Consider the following 24,537-nt stretch of genomic DNA (forward strand, 5'->3'; position numbering starts at 1 on the left):
GTATAAACTGATGCCACCATTTAGACAAAAATTCAATCTCTGTTTGTATGTGTACACAAAAATTCACAAGAATACAACCCAAACTGCCAAACTGTTAAGAGGTGTAAGTAGGCTTTCCAAAAGTTTTCAGAATAATTTTGTGTATGTGTGTGCATGTATTTTAAAGTTCCTGTAAATTATGTTAAGTTCTAAGATAGGCCATATGCCTTTTTTTTTTTTTTTTTTTTTTTTTTTTTGGTTTTTCGAGACAGCGTTTCTCTGTGTAGCTTTGCGCCTTTTCCTGGAACTCTCTTGGTAGCCCAGGCTGGCCTCGAACTCACAGAGATCCGCCTGCCTCTGCCTCCCGAGTGCTGGGATAAAAGGCGTGCGCCACCACGGCCCGGCGCCATATGCCTTTTAAAATCAATTTTTTAGATTTTTTTTGTGTGTATAGTTGTTTTGCTTACATGTAGGTATGCACATGACACGTGTGCAGTGTTTGAAGAAGTCAGAAAAGGGTATTGGAGCTCCAAGAGCTGGAGATACAGATGGTTGTGAGCCATCATGTGGGTGCTGGGAACCAAACCTGGGTCCTCTGTAAGAGCAGCAAGTGCTCTTAACCACTGAGCCATCATGTCATCCTGATGGGCCATACATCTGCTGAGCCTTTTCTGAGGTACAGCTTGGCAATGATCATCAGATGAACGAAAACATTTTGTCAAATTAGCTAGAATTACTTCATGTAAGTCCATGGCCCTAAGAATGAGCTGTGCACCCACTGTACCAACCATCCCAACACGGTTGCTACTGACGGGTGCTGCCCTGGCTTTTCCCTTGACCCCTCCCACTGTAGAAGCCCCCGGTCCACTACAGCTAGTTGTCCTTTATCATCTGTGGGCATTTGGTTCCAGGACATCCTGTGGATACCAGTCTAGATGCTCAAGGCCCTTGTATAAAGAGCAGTATCAGCCTATAACCTGCACATGGCCCACATGCTGTCGTCATCTCTGGATTGTTTAGACCAGGCGTGATGTAAGCACTACTCAGAGAGTCACTGTGCTGTCACAACGACTTGGAAAAATGTCTGTTGCATTCAGTAGAGGTACACTGTTTCTAGAACCCACAGATATGGGGACCGATTCTTTCCTCCCAACCTCCCTACCACAGAGCTCTGGCTGGTAAGCTATAATTGAGTTTGGTGGGTAGCAGTTACGTCTTTTTATTCCGGTTGGCGTGGCAACTGCCCTCTCGTTTTTTATGTTCTATCCCCACCCCCAGGGTGGATGGGCTCCTGCAGCTGGAGCCACACTCCTTCAGGCAGGGGGGAAAGAGGAGAATCACACAATTCTTGGTTCTGATGTTCTGAGCTGTGGAAACCCCAGTGGTAGCAACTGCCTACCCCTGGGTTAATTGTATGAAAGAAGAATAAACCCATGGTTTTGAAATTGCTGGTCAGTCTGTCACCGCTGTGGAAGGCAATATTCCTAACACTCCAGGGCTTCAGTGTCGCTGTTCAGAAGGAGCAAAATAAAGTGCCACGCAGGTGCAACACTTCTGCACTTCAAGGATTAAAGGCTCTGTAAACAGAGCTGGCCCCGTTATGATGTTAAACATTTCTGGTCAAAGCTCCCTCAGTGCGACTAAGTCGAAAAATAGAGAGAAGCTAAGATTCTATTTTAAGGAAGTCTTTGGTCTGAAATCATTAAAAATAACATTAAAATGGACAGGGCAATTATTGCTCATCGAAGGATATTCCAAAATAATATATCTTTAGGAAAACAGTCATTACCAAGATAACAGCACTACATCTGCTCGTGTCTGCTTCCTGTCCATCATATGTTTTTACATTTTTTTTGTTGCGGGGGGAGGGCTGGGTCTGGCGATGTAACTGTGGCTGTCCTTGCAATTCTTCAGCCCAGTGTTGGGATTCCAGGCACATGCCACTTGTGTGGTGATGTTTGGCTTGTTCGTACTCTTGTTGTTTTTAATACTAAAGATTTTTTATTTAAAAGTATTTATTTGTGTGCACACATCATTAGGCTTGTGTAGCAAGTACCCTTATCCACTGAACCACCGTGCTGGCCCTTCTTCATATGTTTATAAAAGTATTCATATACTACAAATATTTTAATTTTTTTGGTATTTCACTTTACTTTTCTGACATCAAGTGGATTTCAAAAACGTGAATTTTAGACAAATATTCTATCATTTAGTGTCATTAAATGTTGTATTGCTCTAAATGTTGTCCATTGAAGATCCACGGAGGTAAATACTGTATGCTAGTTTGATTATTTTTGGAGATAAATTGGTGGAAGTATGACTATTGAGATCTAATGGACATTTAAGGCCACCAATTAGCATCTCTGCTCCCACTGAACAATAAGATGGCCCCCGTTACAAACCTTGGTTACAAGGTGGGGTATTATCACACTCTCAAAACTTGAGTCATTTTTGATAGTCGAGTGAACGTAGACAACTTATCCATTCTTCTCAAAGGTACCCTCTGTGTCATGTTTTTGCAATCACTAAATTATGGTCCATTTGCCAAAGCAAAAAAAAAATGACAAAAAAAGGAGTCAAATAAATAAACCACCACTCATATCCAAGCCATAAATCCAATTTGCCCGAAGACGATGAGAAAGAAATGATCAGTGGGTAGAAGCCTCCTTAGCCCTGGTGCAGCTTAACTTTTAATCATGCTACCAATTCACAAAGGACATGCCAGGAAGCATGGATAATTGTGTGTTGATCTTCAGCCACTCTTCTTCCTAGCAACTTTAGCAAAAAAAATCAGAGCCAAGGGTCTAGCATTCCATATAGACAAGGAGAGAGAGAGAGAGAGAGAGAGAGAGAGAGAGAGAGAGAGAGAGAGAGAGAGCATGTGGGCCCCAAATGGGCCATCCCCATGGCTGCTGATCCCTTTACAGGATGAGCACCACGACATTTCCCAGGGGATGGAGGTGGCTCCTAGGGGAGTTTGTTCCGGGTGACTAGAGGTGAGAGCCCTGGATCTGCTTAAGTTTGGCGCAAGTAATGAGGAGGAGCTCAGCGCTGTACTTCTGTTTGATCTCTCTCCATCTAACGTCTTAACAGCATTGCTGAGATGTAATGCTCACACCACACAACTCACTCATTTAAAGCTGTCCAATTCAGTGGTTTTTAGGATAGTCACCGAATTGTGTAAGCATTGCCCAATCCAATTGTACAACATTTTCATCACTCTGGAAAAACAAAACAAACCAGAACTCCAGGACCCGTTAATCCTCACTGTCCTTGTCCAGTCCCCACACCTCTAGCCCTAGGCTGCTAAGCTACTTAGTGCTTCTTCAATAGTCTTTCACAGTCAAACAGTCCTCAGATGTTATTTTCATTTACCCTTCCTTGGTTTTTAAGACTGAAAAAGCAGCACAATGTCAAAACAGTGATGATGATGATGATGATAATGATGATGATGATGATGATGATGATGATAGCTATAAGACATCGGCCCTAACAGTCTTATTAAGTCTCTGAACGCAGGGATCGAACACTGGAATATAGAGGCATGGTCTAGACAAATCCTAAGCACAGACACTACTTGTCTTTGCGTAAGGCTCACATGAACGCAGGCTTTGTGGTTTACACCTGTAATCCTAGCATATGGTAGGAGACAGGAGGACCACCATGAGTTAGAGGTCAACCTGGGCTGCAGAATGAGTGAGACCCTGTTTTTTTTTTTAAATCCCCAAACTGAAAAACAAAACAAACAAAAAAAGCCACATACCCACTGACACCTACTGGCCTTGGCCCCTCAAACACTGGACTTTCCTGGGGGCGAGGTTTCTACTAATCATTCATCATTCTCTCTAGCAAGGTGTGTGACTGTCACTGTATAAAGAGTACACCTGAACTGAAATGACAGTGGCTGATCTTTGAGGGCTTGTTTCAATTCTGAAATGTTACACCCTGCTGGGGGTAAGGAGACTACACTGCAGACCTAGTCTCTAGAAAATTCCTCAGATGTGTAAGGCTGAGAAAGTTACTGAAAATCAAGAGAAAAACAATGCCTTGGATGCTGGGGAGCAGCAGGCAAAGGATATGTGCTCTGTGGTCACTAAACTTAATCCAAATAAACCTCTTTTTAGGGGCAGCCAAGCAGCAAGCCCCAGATTGTCTGTGACAACAAACACCAGCTAATTATACAAGCTCAACCCTCCTCTGCCAGAGAACTCTTTACTGAGCCCGTACTCAGGAAAGTGGAGGCTGGAGACAGCAGAAGTGTATCTTGACAGTTTGGCGTCCCTTGTGCTGTGTTAATTTCTTAGTCTTAAGCCTGGATTTAATGACGTGGACAATGCCTTGTATTCTGAAATCACTCTCAACGGCACCGCCAGAAGAGGAAGGGGCCCCCCAGGACTATTATCTTTACAAATCCTCAAAATTTTTACCGTGATTGGGGTGCTTCCCTTGGAAACCAAGAGCTTTGACTTGGCCAGCAAATAGGCGTGACATGGATAATGACTCCCTATGTCTGGTGCCCCGACTACCTGCTGTCCTATACAAATCACTCAGCTCTAGTGACTTCAGCTTCTGGAAGGGCTTAAAGACAAAGGGTGCTCTGGTGTGCTTGTCGGATGTAGATTGAAGGTACTGGGCTGAGAAAACGGATGAGAAATTGGGAAGGGGCAGGCAGGGGCAGGAAGTTGTCCCCACTCTTCCCACCTTCCCACCACCTCAGATTGTGGTGCTATGTATTGTCACGAGGACATTTGCTTCTATCCTTTCTCAGCACAACATGAATTCAATTTGTGAAAAGGAAGGAAGGAGAAATGACATTTAATTGATGTATAATCTTTGCTAGGGAATAAGCTGGGGTTTTAGTACATGCTTTCATTTAATATCACACCACACCTAAAAAAAGAAAGAAAGAATAATTCTGACTGTTTCTATGCAGAATCAGGGGCTGGGGTAAATCAGGAACTCCTCAGCTGAGAACAGTGCCTCCATAAGATGGGTCTGTAGGCAAGACTGTAGGGCATTTCCGTAATTAGTGATGGATGTGGGAGGGATCAGCCCACTATGGGCGGGGCCAGTCCTAGGCTGGTGGTCCTGGGTTCCATGAGAAAGCAAGCTCAGCAAGCCATGAGGAGCAAGCCAGTGAGCAGCATTCCTCGAGTCCCAGGGACACTAGGAGATAGGACTGGACCAAGGACTTTGGAATGACTGAATCCACCAACTTCCTCTCAACCCTGCAGTTAAGAACCCAGTTCAAAAGCTTTTGTTTTTCAGCTACAGGAAAGTTCTCTTCTGAGAGGCTGTGTTTGTCCAGTTCTTAGGCCCTAGTGATCTATGAGCTCTGGAGTAAGCGGGCATTCTCCATGTTGACAGCAAGTGTTGGTTGCTGAGGCTGATCGTATGTCCCCATGGAAACGATACATAGGACGCTTGCTTCCCAGTCTGGTCTATAAGTGTTGACTTACTTGAGAAACACTGGAAAGTGATATAGGTACTACTTTAGCACCCAGCTGCCATGTAATCACGTTTCTCTGGGAGAAGAAGCAACCTGTGATTCCCGAAACTCAGGCCTCCTTATTTACAGTGGAAGCTAACAGCAGCACTCCCCATGCCTCAGAACCATGAGCTAAATAAACTTCTTCATAACATAACCTGCCTTGGGTATCTTATTATAGTAATGAAAAACAAAACCACATTATTTCACCCTGGGACCAAGTGATCTTCCTGAGAATGTAAAAAGTTGCGTTTAAAGCAAGACATGGAGAGACTGAATTGCACAAAAAATGCTCACCATGGTGACCCAATGTCTAGATGAAGAACTCAGTAAAGACCAGCTGCCATTCCGGAGAGCAGCTCAGTCCACTGGTTGGCCCAGGTACTTCCTATAGAAGCTGAGGTAAGATGTACACCAAGAGGAATCTTCTGGTGCCGAGAGACCAGTGATGGATGGTGAGGAAGCTCTGGCAACATGGCTCTCCCTCACTCAGCCCTACTCCCTCTTTTCAGATATGAAGGTGTGAGACTCAGCTTAAGAGAGGGACTGGGGTGAGGGAAAGTGGGGATTGAATTGAGGATAAAAGCAGAATTATTATTTCCTTCTGCAGTGTATACTCTTCCCTGAGATGACCTGAAGAGAAAGTGGGAGTAGGCATCCTTGACAACAGAAACTTCTGGAAAGATAGGGACAGGGAATCAGGGAATAGCAAGGGATTGAGGGGAGGGTTCCTAGTTCCTGGACCAGTTTGCTGTGGGAGAGGCTAAATAATGACCAACCCCATCCCAGGCCCATCTCTGTCATCAGAATTACAAAGTGACTAGGCTAAAGGGCCACTCTTATCACCTTTGTCCCGCTGCGCTTCCTGTGTCTTCTCCCTCTTTCCAGCTGAAGCAGGTAGCCTTCCGAATTACTGCGGGCCATCTTCATCTGGTGCCGGCGGCGGCTTCTCTCTGCATCCAGTTGGGATTCACTCTCTACCCTGGACAGGATGGGCGGGAGTGTGGTGCTGGACAAGGAGCCCTCGCTGGGCTGCACTTCCGCCAGCTGCACCAAGGCTTGCTGGTGCTGTTCCATGATCTGGGCGAGCCGGGAGTCTGGAGAGGCATTCATGCGTTCCATGTCTGAGGAAGAGTGGAATTTCCTTTGGAGAAAATACACGTGTTTTAAATAAAACTCGACTCCCTAACACCACTTTCTGTGTAGACGTCTTTAGGAACCATTCATCGGTTCATGAATGTATTGATTTCTCATCTTCAAATCCTCTTCTCTTTCCTTGGGACATTCTAACTCCCTCTCAAAAATATTTATTTATTTATGTGTCTCTCTGTGTGTGTACATGTGTGCACAGGTGCCCTTGGAGTTCCAAAGAGGGTGTCAGATCCTGCCACCCAGAGTGACAGACATCTTATGTGAGTGCGGGGAACCAAACTTGGGTCCTCTGTAATAGTATTCGACTCTTACCGGCTGAGCCATCCTTCCAGCCTCCAGCTTGTTAAGGACTTTCAGTTAGTGCTTGAAGCATAGGATAATAAGCAAGCAAGCAAGCAAACAACTACAAAACCCCAAACACCAGTTTGAAACCCAAAGACCTTCCCATTTCACAGCGGCTAGAAATGATGGATTAAATTAAAGAAGCATTCTTTAAATGTGTAGTTGAATGTGCCAGATAATCTGGGAATCTCTGGGGATGGAAACAAAAAGAAATGAAAGGCAAAGCAGGTTCTGGATTAGCTGAAGATGTGGCTTTCTTCGTGGGACTTTTGGGCAAAGGATCTGAGATTTAAGAGTTAGTGCTGGCGGGCTGGGAATGTGGCTTGTGTGGTGGAGCGCATGCCCGGCACAAAGGGCCAGCAAGCAAGTCTTGGGATTTTCTTCTCCATGCTGGGAGGGAGGCAACTGCCTTTTCTGAAGCTCCACACCTTTGAGATGTGCATTTCTGAAGAAAGGAAAATACTCTTGTACCTGTGAAGTATCAGGGACAGAAATTCACCGGACCCCCCTCCCCCAAGAAAAAGACACAGACCTGGCAGGAGGAGCCTTCCGTCAAGTGCCCCCCACTGATCACCCCACAGAAATCCGATGTCAATGGGCCTGTCACTCAGCTCCCGATACAATGTGATTTTCAGATTGTCAGACAAGCAAGAGCAGCCCTGATGCAGATGCAGAGCAAGAGAGAGAGAGAGAGAGAGAGAGAGAGAGAGAGAGAGAGAGAGAGAGATCCACCATCACCAACCAAAACCCAGAGGAAAGAGAAACTAAGGAAATTTAAAAGCTTAAAAACTGTCAAAAAGCCTCTCACTTAAAAAGTGCAGGGCTCTGGAGAGGTGGCTCTGAGGTTAAGAGCACTAGCTGCTCTTTCAGAGGACCTGGGTTCAATTCCCAGCACTTACCTGGCAGCTCACAATTGTATATACCTCCAGTTTCAGGGAATCTGATGCCCCCTTCTGGCCTCTGAGAGCATTGCATACATTTGGTGCACATATATGCATGCAGGCAAAATACCCAAAAACATAAAGAAAAAAAAAAAAAAGGAAAAGTTTGCTGGGCAATGGTGGTGCACGTCTTTTATGGTGGTGGCAGAGGCAGGCAGATCTCTGTGAGTTCAAGGCCAGCCTGGGCTACAGAGTGAGTTCCAGGAAAGGTGCCAAAGCTACACAAAGAAACCCTGGCTCGAAAAACAAAAAACAAAACAAAACAAAACAAAATGCTCTCACAGCCATGCCCCTTGTTGAGAATGTAGGATGTCAGGAAGGAATGATGCTGTTTTCCTGGAAAGAGGAGCGTCAGGAGATAGCTACAGCAGCAAAGATAGACCCTGAAACGGATGAGAGCAGGAAGGGTGGAAGTCAGGACCCACACGGCACCATCCAAGATCAGTCCCGGAAGGATGCATCCGAGTAAGCAAGGCATGCTACTGGAAAGCAAGGACAGAAGATGGAGACGATGGGAAGATACGGCCCATGAGACCCTTCTGTGTTTTTCCCAGAATAGGAGGAGGCAAGTCTCCAGGTTCAAAGGAGCTGGCACAATCTATAAAAACAGTGATCTTACAGCTCCTGGAGAGAATGTGAACAGCCGTGTGCGATGGATCTGGAATCAGGTGGCTTCGTATTGTGCAGAAGTCACACTGGGGGCAAGAAGATGACTCTGGGGGTAAATGGTTTCTAACCTAGAATTCTGCACTACTCTGTCAGCTATCACTCAGACACGGGCAGAATAAAAACAGTGTCGGGGTGCAAGTCCCAGAATGCTTAGCTTCCAGGCAGCGGACCGAGCTCTCTAGGAGAATGAGAGTGGGAAGTGTAGGAGACAAGGAGGGATGGAGAAAGGCAAAGGGAAATTGTATGAGGGATAGAGTCAAGGGGCATCCTTAGCTCCATCCTGGTAGGATAGGCCCTGTCATGGAGAAAGCACAAGGAAGACACCACAGGGAGACACCTGTCCTCTGCCATCATATTTCTTGTTCAAAGAAAAATACTAGAGGATGAGTTCAGCAACATAAGGAAAGTGAGATTCTAAAAAAAAAAAAAAAAAAGGAAATTCAGTCAGGAGAAAGACCAAGAGTGTCCTCAGAACAACTGTGCAGCAGGTCTCTAGAACAACCAGAAAAACTGTTGAGAAATGTCAGCCTGGTATGACGGTGCAGGCCTGCAAATCCCAGCACTTGGGAAGTCGAGCCAGGAGGATTGCCATGACTTTGGGGACAGCCTGGTAACACACTGACTGTTAGGCCCTAGCCAGGATGACACAGTAAAATTCTGTCCCCCTAGCCACTCAAAAGGAGAAAAGGTAATAACAGAAAAGAAAATAAGGACATGACTACTGATAGAAAATATTTCAAATAATGTGAACAAATGAAATGAAAACTTTAATGTAGTACATCTTCACACAAGTGTTACTTGTTTTCTAGAAAATGCAATTCATCAGACTGACCAAAGGTGAAACAGGAACACTGTGAAGACTAAAAGTCATTATAATAATGAGTAGGGGGTTCAAATCTGCTCACAGACAATAACAAAAACAAGGCCAGACAAAACAGCCTTGATCCAAACAGTATCACGGGAAAATTCCATTGACCTTTTGTGTCACATGTAATTCTGATTGCCTACAAACTGCCCCAGAGGATAAAAAAGAATCGAAGAAAGCCAAGTCTTCAACTTATTCACAAAGCTGACACTCTCCCAGCGTGCTCAGGTAGTCCCTCCTCATATCCCCAGGAACTCAAAACATAACTCAACTCCTGACCTTGACAAGACCTTGAACTCCTGATTTTTCTGCCTCTGTCTCCCAGAGTTAGGACCCGTGCCACCACACCTAGGTTGATAGCATATTGATAACACAACTTCCTGTCTTCCTTTATGTATATGAATGTCATTGAATCCTAAACAAAGACAACTGAGCAATCTTTTAAAAATCCAGTCTGGGGGGCAGGGCATGTGGTAGAGTCCCTGCCTAAAATATGCAAGTCTCTGGGTTCCTTCAACAGCACCACAAAACCAAAAGTCCAATACGACAAGTTGGGTTAATTTTGGGGATGAAAGAATGGTATCACAGTAGAAAGCCTATGGATATATTTCATTACATTATAGGATTGGTGAGACGTATTTGATAAAATTACAAGCTCACTTATAACAAAAGTCCTTTGCAAGGGAAAATACTAACAGGAAGAAATTTTCTATATCTGTCCACTAAAAACTAAAGATTATTTATTTCTATTATTGTGTTTGTGCATGTGGCTGTGCGTGTGCACAAGTGCACATGTGTGTGCTTGTTGTGAGAATATATGCTTGTGTAAAGGACGACATATACATGTGTTACAGTGCATGTGTGGAGGTCAGAGGATAATGTTTGGAGATGGAACTCTAGACATTAGGTTTGCATGGTGTACCTGTTTGAAGTTAGGTTGTTGCTATGCAGTCTAGGTTGCCCTTGAATTCAGTATTTTTCTTCCTTAGCTTGCTGTGTAGTGAGATTACAGGGGGACACACAACCACACCCAACTTAAATATTAGTTATAATTACAGAAGGGTGGAAATCAGCCCCCTAGAGCCAGAGAAAAGACAACAAAGGTGCTGTCACTGTCACTGCAGGAAGTGGACTCAGACCCTTACTAAGTGTATATCCCGGACCATCTGATAGCGCACTTGTCTCCCTACTGATTTATATGTAAAGTTGCCTCTCTATCCTGCCTGGAAAACAAGCTCATGAAAGGCACCCTGTGTCACACTGCACATACCTTCTGTGCACTTCAGCATCAAAGTCATCACACGTCAGGTGTCCAGAAAACACGTTTTGTAAAGGAACATCAGGGACAGTCTCTCGAAGTGACTTTAAAAACTAGCCTTTTCTTTCTTATAGAAGTAATGCATCTACATGGTAGGGAACTTGAACAATTCTAACTCTAAAGAAAGAATGAAAAGTAACCTTGATTTCTCTTGCCAGAGATAGTTACTCTATCTTTTAAATTTAAGTTTTATTTATTTTTTAATTTATTTTATGATGGGTCTCACTATATAGCTTTTACTGGCCTGGAACCTGCTATATAGACCAAACTGGACTTGAACTCATAGAGATATGCCTACCTCTGCCTCCTGAGTGCTAGAATAAAAGTCATGCACCACCACACCCCGCACTTTTTATGTGTCTGGATGTTTTGCTTACATGCATGTCTATAAGTAAATATATATAATATATATTATACATATACACAAACATTATACCTGCACACACAAAATCACATGTACACTCACATTAAGAAAAATAAATTTTTTGAAATTAAAAAAAAAGAGAGAGTTCTCACCATAGCATCTCTATGTTCTTGTATTTTGTCTCTGCCTGCGGTTGTTTGGATGGCTTCTTGATCTTCGTTGACCTGGGTGTGTTCATGTCATAACCAGACTGAGGGCCTTTCTGGCTCAGGGACACGTGTCTGTGAGGAGGTTCATTGACGACGTCTTGCAGATCCATATCAGAAAGCATGTAGATGGGCTGCTGCTTATACAAAGAGCTTTGTTCTTCTTCATGTCCGTGCCCTCTTTTTTTATTAGTGTTCAGCCCCAAGACAGAGTTTTTATACAATACTCTGTCGAAAGCCTGCTTGGGTGGAACGAACATGTCGGAGGTGACTTTGGGATTGTGGGTGAGTGTTCTGGAGTCCTGTAAGTCGGTGTTAGAAGAGTTCATATATGTGGCCATCCCATGCTTTGCCGAGGCATCCATAGGCTGCCTTTGGTTTTGTGCTTGTTGGACAGGGTAATTCTGGCTTTTTTGACTGAAAAGGAGCTCTTTGGTCCCAAGAGATTTCAGGCCATTCTGGTGTTTCTTCTGTTTCCGAACCCTGGCCTTGCCTGTTCTTCTGGAAGGTTGTGGCCCATTGGCTGCAGTGGAAGAGTGGCCTCTTGGGACATTGCCTGATTTTCTGTCTTCATATTGAGACAAATGTTCTTGGTAATTCTAAAAAAGATATTATAGGTAAGGCAAAATTAAAAGATGAGTACTCTTCATAAATTTTCAACTAATTCTTTTTTTGTTTTAATGGGAGTTGAAACTTCTAGGAAGGTGGGCATGGATTGAAAAGGAGAGGGTACGGATTTCCTAATTGTAGGCAATTAGATGGTGAGCGGCCGAGGAAATGTTAGATTGTGAGCCCAGAAAGAGCTTGAAAGCTTCAAACAGCCCCTGTGTTAGGTCTCTGACTGGCAAGCCATGTGGGAAGGTGTCCCCAAATTGGGAATGGGAGAAAGAAAAGCGTTACCTCCAAAGAGATGCACAGAGGAAGAGTATACATCTACGTCAACAGGTGCAGGCCTGTGTTAACTCAGTGTTTAGAAAACCCCATGCAGAGGACACCAGAGGTCTGCCTGTGCCAAGCAAGTCCAAGTTCAACGTGAGGCACAGTTCAGACCATCAGCTCTGCGTACTCGCACAGGTCAGCGGCTGGAAATGACCTCTTTGCCAGATGAAACAAATTAGATCTTATTCGGAGGATTATGAGCGAGCCTGAGCAGTGATCGGGCGTCCGTGAAACCACAAGGGTTGTTTTGCTTTCTGTTGCTTAATATAGCCTGCACTTAGGCAATCAAACATCTGGGGACAGAGATTTCAATCTCAGAATCATCTCCATGCTTTTCTAAGTCCAGTAACAACAAAATGTACTCCCGGGACAATAGATACACTGTGTAACTATATTGTACTGTGCAGCCATTTAAGAGTATTTCCCGAGGAATGGAGCACTCATTACTTTGTGGAAAATGAACAGGGTTAAGAGGCTTTTGGAAAGAATGATTAACTGCTTATTGAAACAGTAAGATGACCATGTGCATCAATGTGTTATATAACTGCAATGTCTTTGTCCCTTTCAGGACACACATGGAAAAAAGAACCCTTCATGACCCATATCTATGCAATGTTAATTGAAAAATGCAACCATTAGGCAGCTCACTGGAGGCCAGTGAGAACAGCCAAAGTGGGCAGAGCATGCCTTTTCTTGTTCAGATTTGTCTTAGTTGGTTGGGAAGAAAGATTGCATCATGACGATATGGTTTTATGTTTTATTTCACTTCCCTGATACAACCTGGAAGGCTGACAATAGGAGCCTCTGCATGTTCCCAAATAATAATCATGGTCCCCGTTTCTAATAAAACCACATTAGGATGTTAAATTTACAAGGTTATTAAGTGTTCAACAGTAATATACAGCATCGCTTGTAATAGCAGATTGGTTAAATAAAGAATGACTTCTATTTGAAATGTATGTTTTCAAATACATTTTGTGTTTTATGTTTCCAAAAAAAAGCATGTTTTCTTGGGAATTTGAGCCATTTGAGGATGGACCAGGCTCTCATTGGCTCTTATAAATGTTCAGTCTTCACCGGCAGTTCTCTCTGACCTTGAAAACCTGACAAAAATCACAAACAAGCAAACGCCTTTCCTTATGCATCCAGGTCAGAAAAATGTTCCCTTCCACATGGTCTACCGAGTTGCATGGGCAAGGCATGAGCAAAAAGACTCAATACATGGCCCCATGTCCATTCTTCTCTCTAGTGCCCCCAAAATTGTTCAAGCTTTTTATTACATGTATTAATTTGTGTGCACGTGCACACATAGTCATGTGGTCGCACACATGCTATAGTGCATTTGTGGCATCTGAGGACAACATGCAGGGGTCAGCTCTCACCTTCCACCGTGTGGGTCCCGGGGATAGAACTCATATTGTTAGGCTTGGTGGCAAACACCTTCGCTTGCTGAGCCATCTTGCTGGCCCGGAAGTTGCAATTTTATAAACTTACAGGTGTGTTTCTGAAATGCAATGGCTCTTTTCATGCCATTAGTTAAGGTCAAACAAGCCTCTCTTTGCCCTGATCTATAAACGCTAACTTATACCGACCAACCATAACTTTCTTTTCAACATTTGCTCAGTCCTTCACTCTCTGGGGGAATAAAGGACTAACTAGAGACTTTCTGCTGTCACCTGACGTATATTTCCCCAGTTTCCTCTCTTTATTCCCTTCAAAAAGGAAAAGAACAACTCCAGGAGAAATTCCTTTTCTGGGGACCTGCGTCTGAAGTTCCGGTTACCACTTAATTCTAGCCATGTTGTTACCTTTGCTGCTGCTGATTCAGATCACAACAGCCCTCATAAGGTGCTTTGTCAACAAAGGCCAAAGACTCATCATTTTACCAAACTTGAATTGTCTCAAGAGTTAAATCCTCCACTCACATGGACATAAGTGCCCGGAGATGGCATCTCAGTCCTCAGAAAGGAAGACATTTATGGGCTTGATATGATTCTTCTCACCGCCCAAGTAGCCTACTCGAGATCTGCTGCTGGCTGGAGATTTATTACCCTACAATTGAGGCATCAGGTGTCACTCTTCAGGTGGTGAGACCCGAGTTCCCTGAAGTTAATATACAAAGCCATTCTCAGGCTGTTTAATCTCCATCAGAGCGGAAATCCGCGATTTCATTCTGTTCTCACTAGGATTCTTTTGTTACCCACGCTGGCAATTGGAATACCCTCCATGCACTCAGACTAACGGCTTAATGGCAGTAGGTTTTCATGTCACATGTGGAGTGTCAGTGCTGGGAAATCTCAGTGCCCGAAGTTGAGATGGGAGTGTTATAGTGAGAGTCATCCTTAGTCATCAGTGTCCACCTACACTGTGCCAATCATTCGAGCTCTGTGAAAGGCTCTGTCTGGCTGCTTCTGGCTTGTGGCTCGTGTGTCATAAGCAAAAAGCAGAAAGCACACTCTTACTCCGACCAGACGCTCATCTCCTCTAACATAGAGGCCATTCTTGCTTTTAGCTGTCCCGATTGGGCCTTGGGGTCCTGGGAGTTGTACCTAGGTTCCAAAATCACCACTGACCCAGAGAACTTTCCATTGTACTATTCTGTTTATCTTCTGTGTTTGTTAAAAATAAAATGTGTTCCAAATAGCCATTTCATGCACCCGGAATATGTCCTGGTCCCACTGTCAGGGGCTCCCTGACAAGATCTAGCCATATAACTGTCACTCACATTCAGAGGGCCTAGTTTGGTCCCATGCATGTTCCCCAGCTGACAAAGCCAGAGTCCATGAGCTCCCATCAGCTGAGGTCAGCTGTCTCTGTGGTTTTCCCCATCATGATCTTGACCTCACTTTCTCCTGTGATCCCTCCTCCCTCTCTTCAACTGAAGTCTAGGATTTCAGCATGAAATGGCTTTTTGGAACACATTCCCTAGGGTGGGAGACCTTGTTCAGCCTTAACATGGGGAGCAGGGGCTTGATCCTGCCTCAAGTTAGTATGTCAGACTTTGCTGACACCCCAAGGGAGGCCTTACCCTCCCTGAGGAGTGGATGGGAAGTGGGATGGGGGGAGGTGGGGGTGTGGGAGAAGGGGAGAGAGGGGGAACTGGGATTGGTAGGTAAAGTGAAAAGAAAACTTTAAAAAAATCAATTCATTAAAAAAATAAACAAAATGTGAGCTTAGGTTTCACATTTTATCTAATATTATTAAGAAACATCTGGCATAAATTATTAACTAAGTCCCTCATTGTCAGCAAGGAAGAAGTCAGGTCAGACAAACAGAAGCAATACAGATCTGCTGCTGGTGTTGACCGGACCAAACGCGTGGCTCTTTAGAAAGGTGGGCAAAGGGGCTGACCACAGGGGCTTGACCATGATGAGTGAAGCCATGTGGCTTCTCATGCTGTCACCATTGGCGGTTTTGTTTTGGATCTGAGAAGACCTCATTTCACCCTAGGACACCTGGAAGGGTCTTGTGGCCAGGGACTGACTTCCACACACTGTCCTGCATGGCCTCTGAGCAACTGATGCCTTCAGTTTGGGCACACCAATGAAGTGAAGACCCACGGGAGAGCACAGAATGCTGTAGGACGATACGGTCTGAGGAAAGGTCCACAGAGAAGGCTTATGCAGAAAGTAAAGGTCTTAAGTAGGCCCAAGAATCTGACACAAACTTCGTGATGACACCAAGACTCTTAGGTCGGGTCCTGGATCCTGTCCTCCACACCCCACTGCCAGGAGACATTTCAGTCCCCACCTTTTCTGCTTTTTTGATGTGGCTTCCCTGACATCGGCTTCCAGGAAGCTCTAGGTGAGTGACTATTTATTAATTTACTTATTTCAAATTCTATCACAGCCAAGAGACCTGGAGAGGACAAGAGAGAGTTGAGGATGGCTGTCTTTCCTAACTTCTCTGATGCTTGGATGGACTTTAATGTTTTAAACTTTATAGTTGCTTCATGTGTGACTTTAACTGGTGATTTCAAAAGGCTCACCTCTCCCTCCCCCCACCCTTGAAACAAGGTCTCACTTTGTGGTACTTGCCGTGTACACCAGGTTGACCTCGGACTAACAGAGATCTGCCTGCCTCTGCCTCTGAGTGCCGGAATGCTGGAATTAAAGGCATGACACCATGCTCTTTTCTTAAACAAGGGTGGAACCTGATCCAAGAATGACTCCATATAATTCCATGGACAGACTCAGGAAAAGATGAGATCCTAATTATTTTCCTATTTCTTCTAGAAAGAGTGGGACAATTACCCCTGCCTCCAAATCACTTATGAGTGTCCACGGACAAGAAGGATGCCATCATACTAAGTTACCAGTTGGTAAGCTTGAACGTTCTGGAAACGAGGCTTGGTGAGGCTCTGAGGGATTCCATCAGCTTTAGGGACGGCGTCACTTGAGTCTACTGGGTAGCTACTGGCTCCCAGAGGAAACGTACCGTTTTCCCCGTGCACATCCCTCATCCCTTCCTTTGGTGAGAGATTTTTGTCTCTGTATGCTTGGAGCATGAATGATGGTGTTCTGGGACAGGGGACCTTTTAAGAGGCAGGCAGGGTTGCTGGCAGAGCAAGCATGCAAGCTACGGCACTCCTTGGCAGAAGGCAGTCTTCGGCATAGCATGCTAGGTAAGTATTCTAGGCATAAAACAGACCCTTCAGTGACAGGAACCCAGGGACAAACATGACTTATATCTAGCAGCATCCCTTGAAGCACACTCCACACACACTCCAGCAGATGACCTTGAATTGTTTTGCTCTCTGATGCCATTTGTCCTCAGGATCCATGGAAGCGTTTTCCACCTCTTTATCATTCTGGACAGCCATCTTGCCAGCGTCTCTGATGGGGTAGGAGATCTAAGAGTATAAAGCACAGAGCACAGTAAGTGGCACATACTGCCTCCTAAGTGGATTCATTTCATCCTACAGCCGTGGGGGTTCGAGTCTGTGTACTCTAGAGAGCGGTCCTGCAAAGACAGGATGTATGTTTGGTTTATTTCAAGGGTCCGTTGTTTCAGTTCTCAGGGACTTCTGTGAGTCAGCCTTTCATCAGTGTGATAAAAAAAAAAAAAAAAAAAAAAAAAGACAAACCATGTCAAGGAGGAAGCATTTATTTCCACACATGGTTGAGGAAGGTTCCGCCCACGGTACTTTGCCTGTTGTTTGGGGGCCTGGGGTGAGGTAGAATATCATGGTGGGGAGTATAGGACGCCACAACTGGTTTACCTTATAGGAGCCTGGAAGCAGGAAACACAGAGGAAGGGGCTGGTATCTTAGTATACTCTCCCTGGGCACAACCATATGATCCACTTGCTCCAACTAGTCCCAGCTCCTAAAATTTCTACTATCTCCTGATAGCACCATCAGGTGGGGACCAAGCCTTCAACACCTGAGATTTTGGGAGGAAATCTGAGGTAAAAATCTTTAGAGGGACCTGGATTACTCTCAAGGAAGATGGAAAGAGAGTGTTCTCTTGTACGGGTGTGAAGAAAGAATGGGTGCTCCTGGTTTAAGTGTTCCATGCCTGGTCAGGAGACTCACATTTAGGACAGTTATTCAAACAGGATACTGAAAGTATCAGTTGATCCCATCAACAGAAATGTGATGATACCATACCCTTTACTTACAATGAAGAATTTGTCCTGACAAACCCATCATAAATTTTTAAAAATGCATTTAATTCACTGTGCTGAATAGCTTTTTTTCAACTCTATACAAGCTAGGTTCTTTTGGAAAGAGGGAACCTCAATTGAGAAAATGCCCCCACCAGATTGGCCTGTGGGGCATTTTCTTGATTGATTGATGATTGATGAGGGCCACTACTGGGCTGATGGTCCTGGGTTGTATAAGAAAGAAAATTGAGCAAGCCAGTAAGCAGGATTATATTGTGGCCTCTGCTTCAGTTCCTGCCTCCAGGTTCCTGCTTTGAGTTCCTGCCCTGACTTTCCTCAGTGGTAGAGTGTGACCTCAGAGTTGTAAGATGAAATAAACTTTTTCCTCCCCACGTTGCTTTTGGTCATGGTACTTTACCATAGCAACTTAAACCCTAACTAGGACATATACCTAACCATCTGAACCCCACAGCCTAGCCTAGCCTACTTTAAGCGTGCCCACACAGTTGAGCAAAATCATCTGACAAGGCCCCTTTTAATAGGCAGGTGCAGTGGTGCACACCGGTCATTCCCTGCCTGGAAAGCTGAGGCAGGAGGATGAGGAGATTGTGGGAGGTGGTGGATACTTTAGGAGGTGGGTCCTAGTTGGAGAACACAAACTACTGGGGGTGTGCCTTTGAAGGCCACACTGGGTCTGCTTCCTGATTACCCAATGTAGACAGCATTTTCCTCCATATGCGGCAGCCGTTAACAGTCTGCCTCACCATCAGCCCAAAATCAGCGGAAACCAATGAACTACAGAATGAACCTCTGAAACCGTGCCCAAACAGATCTTCTTTTCTGATCTGTTTTCTCAAGTATTTGGATCACAGCTATGCAAAAATAACAACCCTCCACTGACTATTTGTTTCCTATCAAGAAACATGTCTCTGGGCTACACAGAAAGGTAGTTGTTAGAATGTCCTGCAGAAATCTACCATCTCAGCATAGAGAGAACCTGGAAACAAGCCATTTCAAGCTCCAGGACATCCATGCCTACTCTAATACTAAGAAGGAAATGTATTTGTTGACTATTATGTGCTAAGTAAATATTTGATAATGATGACAATCTCAATCTTTTCCACTCAGTGTGTCATCTGTAGCTCAAGAAGGAACAGTGTTTCTTTTAGCTTGAGTATAACCTCATCTGTCCCTAGTAAGTCCATGAAATTACACACACACACACACACACACACACACACACACACTCCAAAAAAGGAAAGCAGGCAATATGGAAGCTCAAATAATTGAAAGTTGATCAGGGACTGGCAAGATGGCTTAGAAGGGATTTTTTTTCAAGACAGGGTTTCTCTGTGTAGTTTTGATGCGTGTCCTGGATCTTGCTCTGTAGACCAGGCTGGCCTCGAACTCACAGAGATCCGCCTGGCTCTGCCTCCCGAGTGCTGGGATTAAAGGCATGTGCCACCATCGCACAGTGGGAAAGTACTTTCTATGCACGCTTGCGGTCTAAAGTTTAGAATGCTCAATGAAGGCCAAGAGCCACTTCCCAAATTTACATCAGGGCTCCCCTCACACAACTGCTCCCAGAAGCATCCTGAATTACAAAATACAAGGTTTCACAACAATCGCTGGCGTCATTTCAAAGGTTGTGTTGTGTTGTTTATTTATTTATTTATTGATCCAGAGTCTTGCTATGTCGTAGTCCAGGCTGGCTTTCATCCTGCTCCCTCAGCCTCCTGAGCACTGGGATTCTAGGCATGTGTGTCCATGCCTGGCTACTGTATATCTCTTATTACTATGATGTTAAACAGAAACACAACTTGTTTAAAGGAAAATCCAACTCTGTTCTGAATGAGAAACACAGTTCAAGAGAGGAAAAAATTCTAACTAGGCTGACTGAGCAGGCAAGGATACTCTCTTAATCTCAAAGAGGCCGAAAATGTCTCCTGGAGGGAATAGGAGAGATGGCCAGTGGGATGTCGATTCTCCAGCTTTTGCCAATGCAAAGAGAACTATAAGATGTGCATTAGCTAATGGGGTTTATCATCATCCGTGACATTAATTTTCCATCGGCAGCCATGCTTACATCGTTCTGTCAAAAACTTTACAGATTACTAAGAGAGCCTTGGTGGCTTCCTTTGCCGGGAGCGGAGGACACACACTGTTTCTGTGCACACTGTTTTGGTGGAGCTTGCCTGCATCACCCCGGTGAGCTTGCTGGGCAGGTAAAACATACTTCTACATTAGCTCTTTGAAAGTGGAGTGGGACACAACCTCTGCCAGCTATTTTTTCTTTTTCTTTCTTTTTTTTTTGTGAACCATTCTATTAATACCAATCAAATCGAGAAAATGATCAAATGAAATTGCATTTTGAGCATCGTAAGCTGTGTAATGTCTATTCTGTTAAATTGGGGCCTATAATTGCTTCTGTACTGAAAAGATACAACAAAGACAGCAATCATGGCATGTCATTATCCCAGACTAGAAAACCGGCCTTTGCAGGGAGGACTTCAAAGGCTTGTGGTTCTCAAATTGCATTGGGCTGCTATTGTTGGAGCGCAGGCAATCTTGATTAGGTGTTTACACTGAGGTAAGACGCAGAGCAGAGAGTCTGAGTGCCTGGGTCTAGAGCCATTAAAAAATTGTACATTATGTTCCTTGCTTTGAAGTGAGGGTTTGTAGGGAGGAAAGCAACTCGGATGGAGTACAGCTGAGCTAGACTGCGCGCTGCTGTTCCTCTCTCAAAGAAACACACCCGGTTCTTAGAGAATCAGGCGGTGCCGGGCCGCAGAAAGCAGAGCCCAGGCTTCACCCAGAGCCGTGTGACACAGCAGATCTGCATAACGCACACGCTTCGTAAACACGCTCGTATGAGACCGTAATCCCTGCAGGCTGTGCCCGTGTTTCCCCTTGTATCCTGCCTTTTCTACTGTCTGGGTGTTATCTTCCACGGCGAGCTGCACATTGGCTGAGAAGGCTTTGTTATGCCCACGCCTAGTGGTAATGTACTGGCAACGAGCCACACGGCCAAATTAAATAAGCCGAAGTGTCAGATTAAATAAATATGTATTGTACGTATATATGTGGGTGTGCGTGCATGTAAGTCTGCATGCACGCATGTGTGATGTGCATGCCATGGTGCATGTGTGGAGGTCAGAGAACAACTTGAGGACAACATGTAGGCCCTGGGTATCAAACTCATGTTGACAGGCTTGGCTGTGGGCAGTTTTGCCTGCTGAGCCATCTTGCCAGCCCTGTGTCAGATTTTTTTTTTTTTTTATATGTCTCATCATGGTTCAGATATATCAGCTGCTTACACTCCCACTTTGGCACAATCACTGGGTGTGGAGAGGGTTTCTTTGATTTGGCTAATGAGTGCTAGGAAGCATTTATTCCTATTGTATTCCTGGCACATTTTGCCCTGGGCTGTCCCCACAGCCAGTGAAAAGAGACTGATTCAGATTCTACTACTGTGAGGCAGCTTCGCTGACACACAGCCTGGCTGCTTAAATTATCAAGGGGTTTTGTGTTTTCAGCTGTTAGAGACAACACACGAGAAATATTTGGACTCTGCTGCCAGCCTGTCTCCATTCCTATAGAACACCTGAGAACATGTATGCTCAATACGAACTTGATGCTGAGTCCTGTGGACACATATGTACACACACACACACACACACACACACACACACACACACGTACGTTCCTTTTCAGTAGAAGATTCTGGAGCTGTTAAGATTCCCAAAGTGATCATTGCCTCCTACTTAAAAACACTTCCTTACTTTTCTGTTGCCTTTAATCTTTACGAGCATGCAAGGCCTATACCTGGGACTCCCAGCCACTTCTTCATCCTGGGATTCTTGCTGTGTTCCTAACACTGATGTTTACATGGACAGTTGTCTCTGGGCCTGTGTGAAGGTTGTTCTCTGCTTAGAAACTACACTTCACGTCATTATCCATATTTACTTATTTTATTGAGGATTGAACCTATGGCCTTTTGCATGCTAGGAAAGCTAGATCCTTATCCTTAAAGTATTTTTTTTTTTTTTTGAGACGGGTTCTCATGAAGTTAACCAGGCTAGCTTTGGACTCAGCACCCTCTTGCCTCAGCTTCTGGAGTAGCTGGGATTACAGGCCTGGGCCGTCCTATTTAGAGTCTTGGTACAAATGTAACTTCCTCCATGAAGTCTTCCCTGATTCCCAAAGGAAGCAGCCGTAGACACACTTTGTGTTTTCCCGTTCCTAACAAGCACTACCCTGTGGCTTGTGTTTCTTCCCGCTTTGTCTTAGTCAGGGTTGCCATTGCTGTGATGAACACCGTGGCCAAAGGCAACTTGGGGAGGAAGGGGTTTATTTTGCTTACACTTTCAGGTAACACTCCATCACTTGAGGGAAGTCAGGGCAGGAACTCAAGCAGGGCAGGATCCCGGAGGCAGGAGCTGATGCAGAAGCCATGATGGGCTGCTGCTTACTGGTTTGCTCCGCACAGCTTGCTCAGCCTGCTTTCTTACAGAACCCAGGACCATCAGTCCAGGGGTCATCCCACCCACAATGGGCTGGGCCCTCCTCCGTCAATCATTAAGAAAATGCCCTACAGCTGGATCTTATGGAGGCATTTTCTCAGTCAAGGTCCCCTTCTTTCAGATGATTCTAGCTTGTGTCAAGTTGACATAAAACTAGTCAGCACACCCTTCTTTACTGAAGTTCTGTGATGGCAGAACGGAGGGGCTGTGTGCAGGACTGCTGTGCTGTACAGAACAGAGCACTGTGCGTTTGTACCTCCTAGTGGCTCTGAATGTGCCTGGCATACAGATGTTCAACAAATACAACTAGATGATGATTTCAACCCATGTTGTTCCTGAGCTCTCCCATCCCTCAGAATGGATATGATCATCTCTCTGTCTACACAGATTCCATAGCCATGGGTTCAGTTGGGGCCTGGGGCATGGCTCAGTTGTAGAGTACTTCCCTAGCATGCATGAGGCCCTGAGTTCAATCCCCAGTACTGCAAAGAAAAAAACAAAACCAAACAACGAACAAAACCAAACAAGTACTGCACCAGTACTGAGCATGTGCAGACCCCATCCCCATCACTCCCAGAATAATACGGTGCAACAGCTATTGGTATAACTATGAGGTGTCAGCAGAAGATGTCTCAGATGCTAAAGCAGTCTGAGAGCGCACATGAGGATACGCATAGGGTTCACACAAACACCGTACCATTTAATAAAGGCTCTTGAACTCATCAGACTGCAGTGTCGGAGAAGGGTCCAGCATGGATATCGATGGGCAGGCAGTTCAGTCTATTTAATCATCCAGGCACGTTTGTGGTTTCTATCAAATCCAGGCCCTGAGCTGCCAACACAATGGCGGTGGAAACCAGGGCCTCATCTTCCATCCTGCTCTTGCTCACTGTGCCCAGAGCCACTGGCCCTTCAGACCCAGCTTCTCATTGTTATCCCCTCTCCTAGGAATCATCTTCCCCAAATATTGGTGTGGTGTGTTTTCTCACGGCCTCCATATCCTCAGAGAGACACTGCTGTACGACCTGGTTTAAACCGCGATTTCCCCACAGCGGGACAGAGCTTTTGGTATCTGCTCCACTCCATCTCTCCTTTATTCCTATGTATTATGTTTACTGTCCACCCTCCTATACACATAATGAATCTCTACCTCTTCCTCCCCTCCCCTCCCTCCCTCCCTTCTTTCCTCTTTTATCCTCTTCTCACCGGAAGAGAATGGTGTAGAATTTTCTACTCATGGCCCCTCAATGGAGGCTCAGAAGTTTTGGACTTGGGGGCATTTCATATTTGGGGCTCAGGATTAGTGATTCTCAGTCTGTGGACCAGTTTCCAGTAAGTTCTAGCTGTTTACCTGTCTCCTGCCCTCCCCACGCCCATTCCATAAGATGTCAGGAGGCGGCACACAGAGAGTGGTCTGACATGACTACAGATTCATGGCAGCCCGGGTCATTTGCTACAAAAGACAAAAATGTCATTCACATGGCTTCTGACTCTGATTCATATTGCTGCAATATACCCTGTGTAAGACAGCACAGAATTATCCAAAGTGGCGGGTACTTTTTTGAACGCTTAGAGGAGACTGATCCTTAAAAATGATTAATTGTGTTAAATTTCCAGTTTTCAAAAGGGCGCGTATGAGCTACATGGGACGTTTTCTTCTGTATGGGTCCCTCTTCAGTCACATGGATTTAATGAAGTGTCACTCTGCAGCGCTGAGCAGTGCCCATCAGAAGGGTGCCTCAGAAATGCCTCATATCGAAAAAACTATAAAGTTCAATTGGAATTCCGTAGTTGTAAGTAAGTGCTCTTGTGTTGGTATAGGACAAAATCAGAAAATCTATCAATCAATCCACGAACAGCCCTGGAGTCCCAGCTGGGTAGAAGAATAATTTCTGCAAGTGTGCTATGGGGCCAGAGCTCAGAAGCAGCACTAGACTGGAACATTCTGTAAGAGAGGAGTCCGTGTTTCCAACCAAATACAGTTATAAAAAGGTGATTTCGACTTAAAGATAAAACTAAATCTGACAGACAACTCGAAGCTCCTCTTAATTCAAGGCCGTGGAGAAGGAGAGCAGGTCATGGCTGGATAGTGGTCTCATCACTAGTAAGCTAAATTCAAACCAGGCATTCAGTAATACATACAT

General features: G+C 44.9%; 1 protein-coding gene across 3 annotated transcripts in view; it reads right to left on the reverse strand.

Annotated features, from left to right (window-relative positions):
* Positions 1–24,537, reverse strand: part of Jhy (junctional cadherin complex regulator) — a 57,719-nt gene that overhangs the window by 5,366 nt on the left and 27,816 nt on the right. For all 3 annotated transcript variants that reach the window (XM_059267667.1, XM_059267665.1, XM_059267666.1), the window contains exons 4-6: positions 17,002–17,115; positions 11,271–11,923; positions 6,314–6,611 (exon numbers count right to left, since the gene is read on the reverse strand). In XM_059267667.1, the coding sequence (XP_059123650.1) occupies positions 6,314–6,611; positions 11,271–11,923; positions 17,002–17,115 (1,065 nt within the window). The remainder of the gene's footprint in view (positions 1–6,313; positions 6,612–11,270; positions 11,924–17,001; positions 17,116–24,537) is intronic.

The sequence above is a fragment of the Peromyscus eremicus genome, chromosome 7, assembly GCF_949786415.1.
Source record: "Peromyscus eremicus chromosome 7, PerEre_H2_v1, whole genome shotgun sequence".
Lineage (NCBI taxonomy): Eukaryota > Metazoa > Chordata > Mammalia > Rodentia > Cricetidae > Peromyscus > Peromyscus eremicus.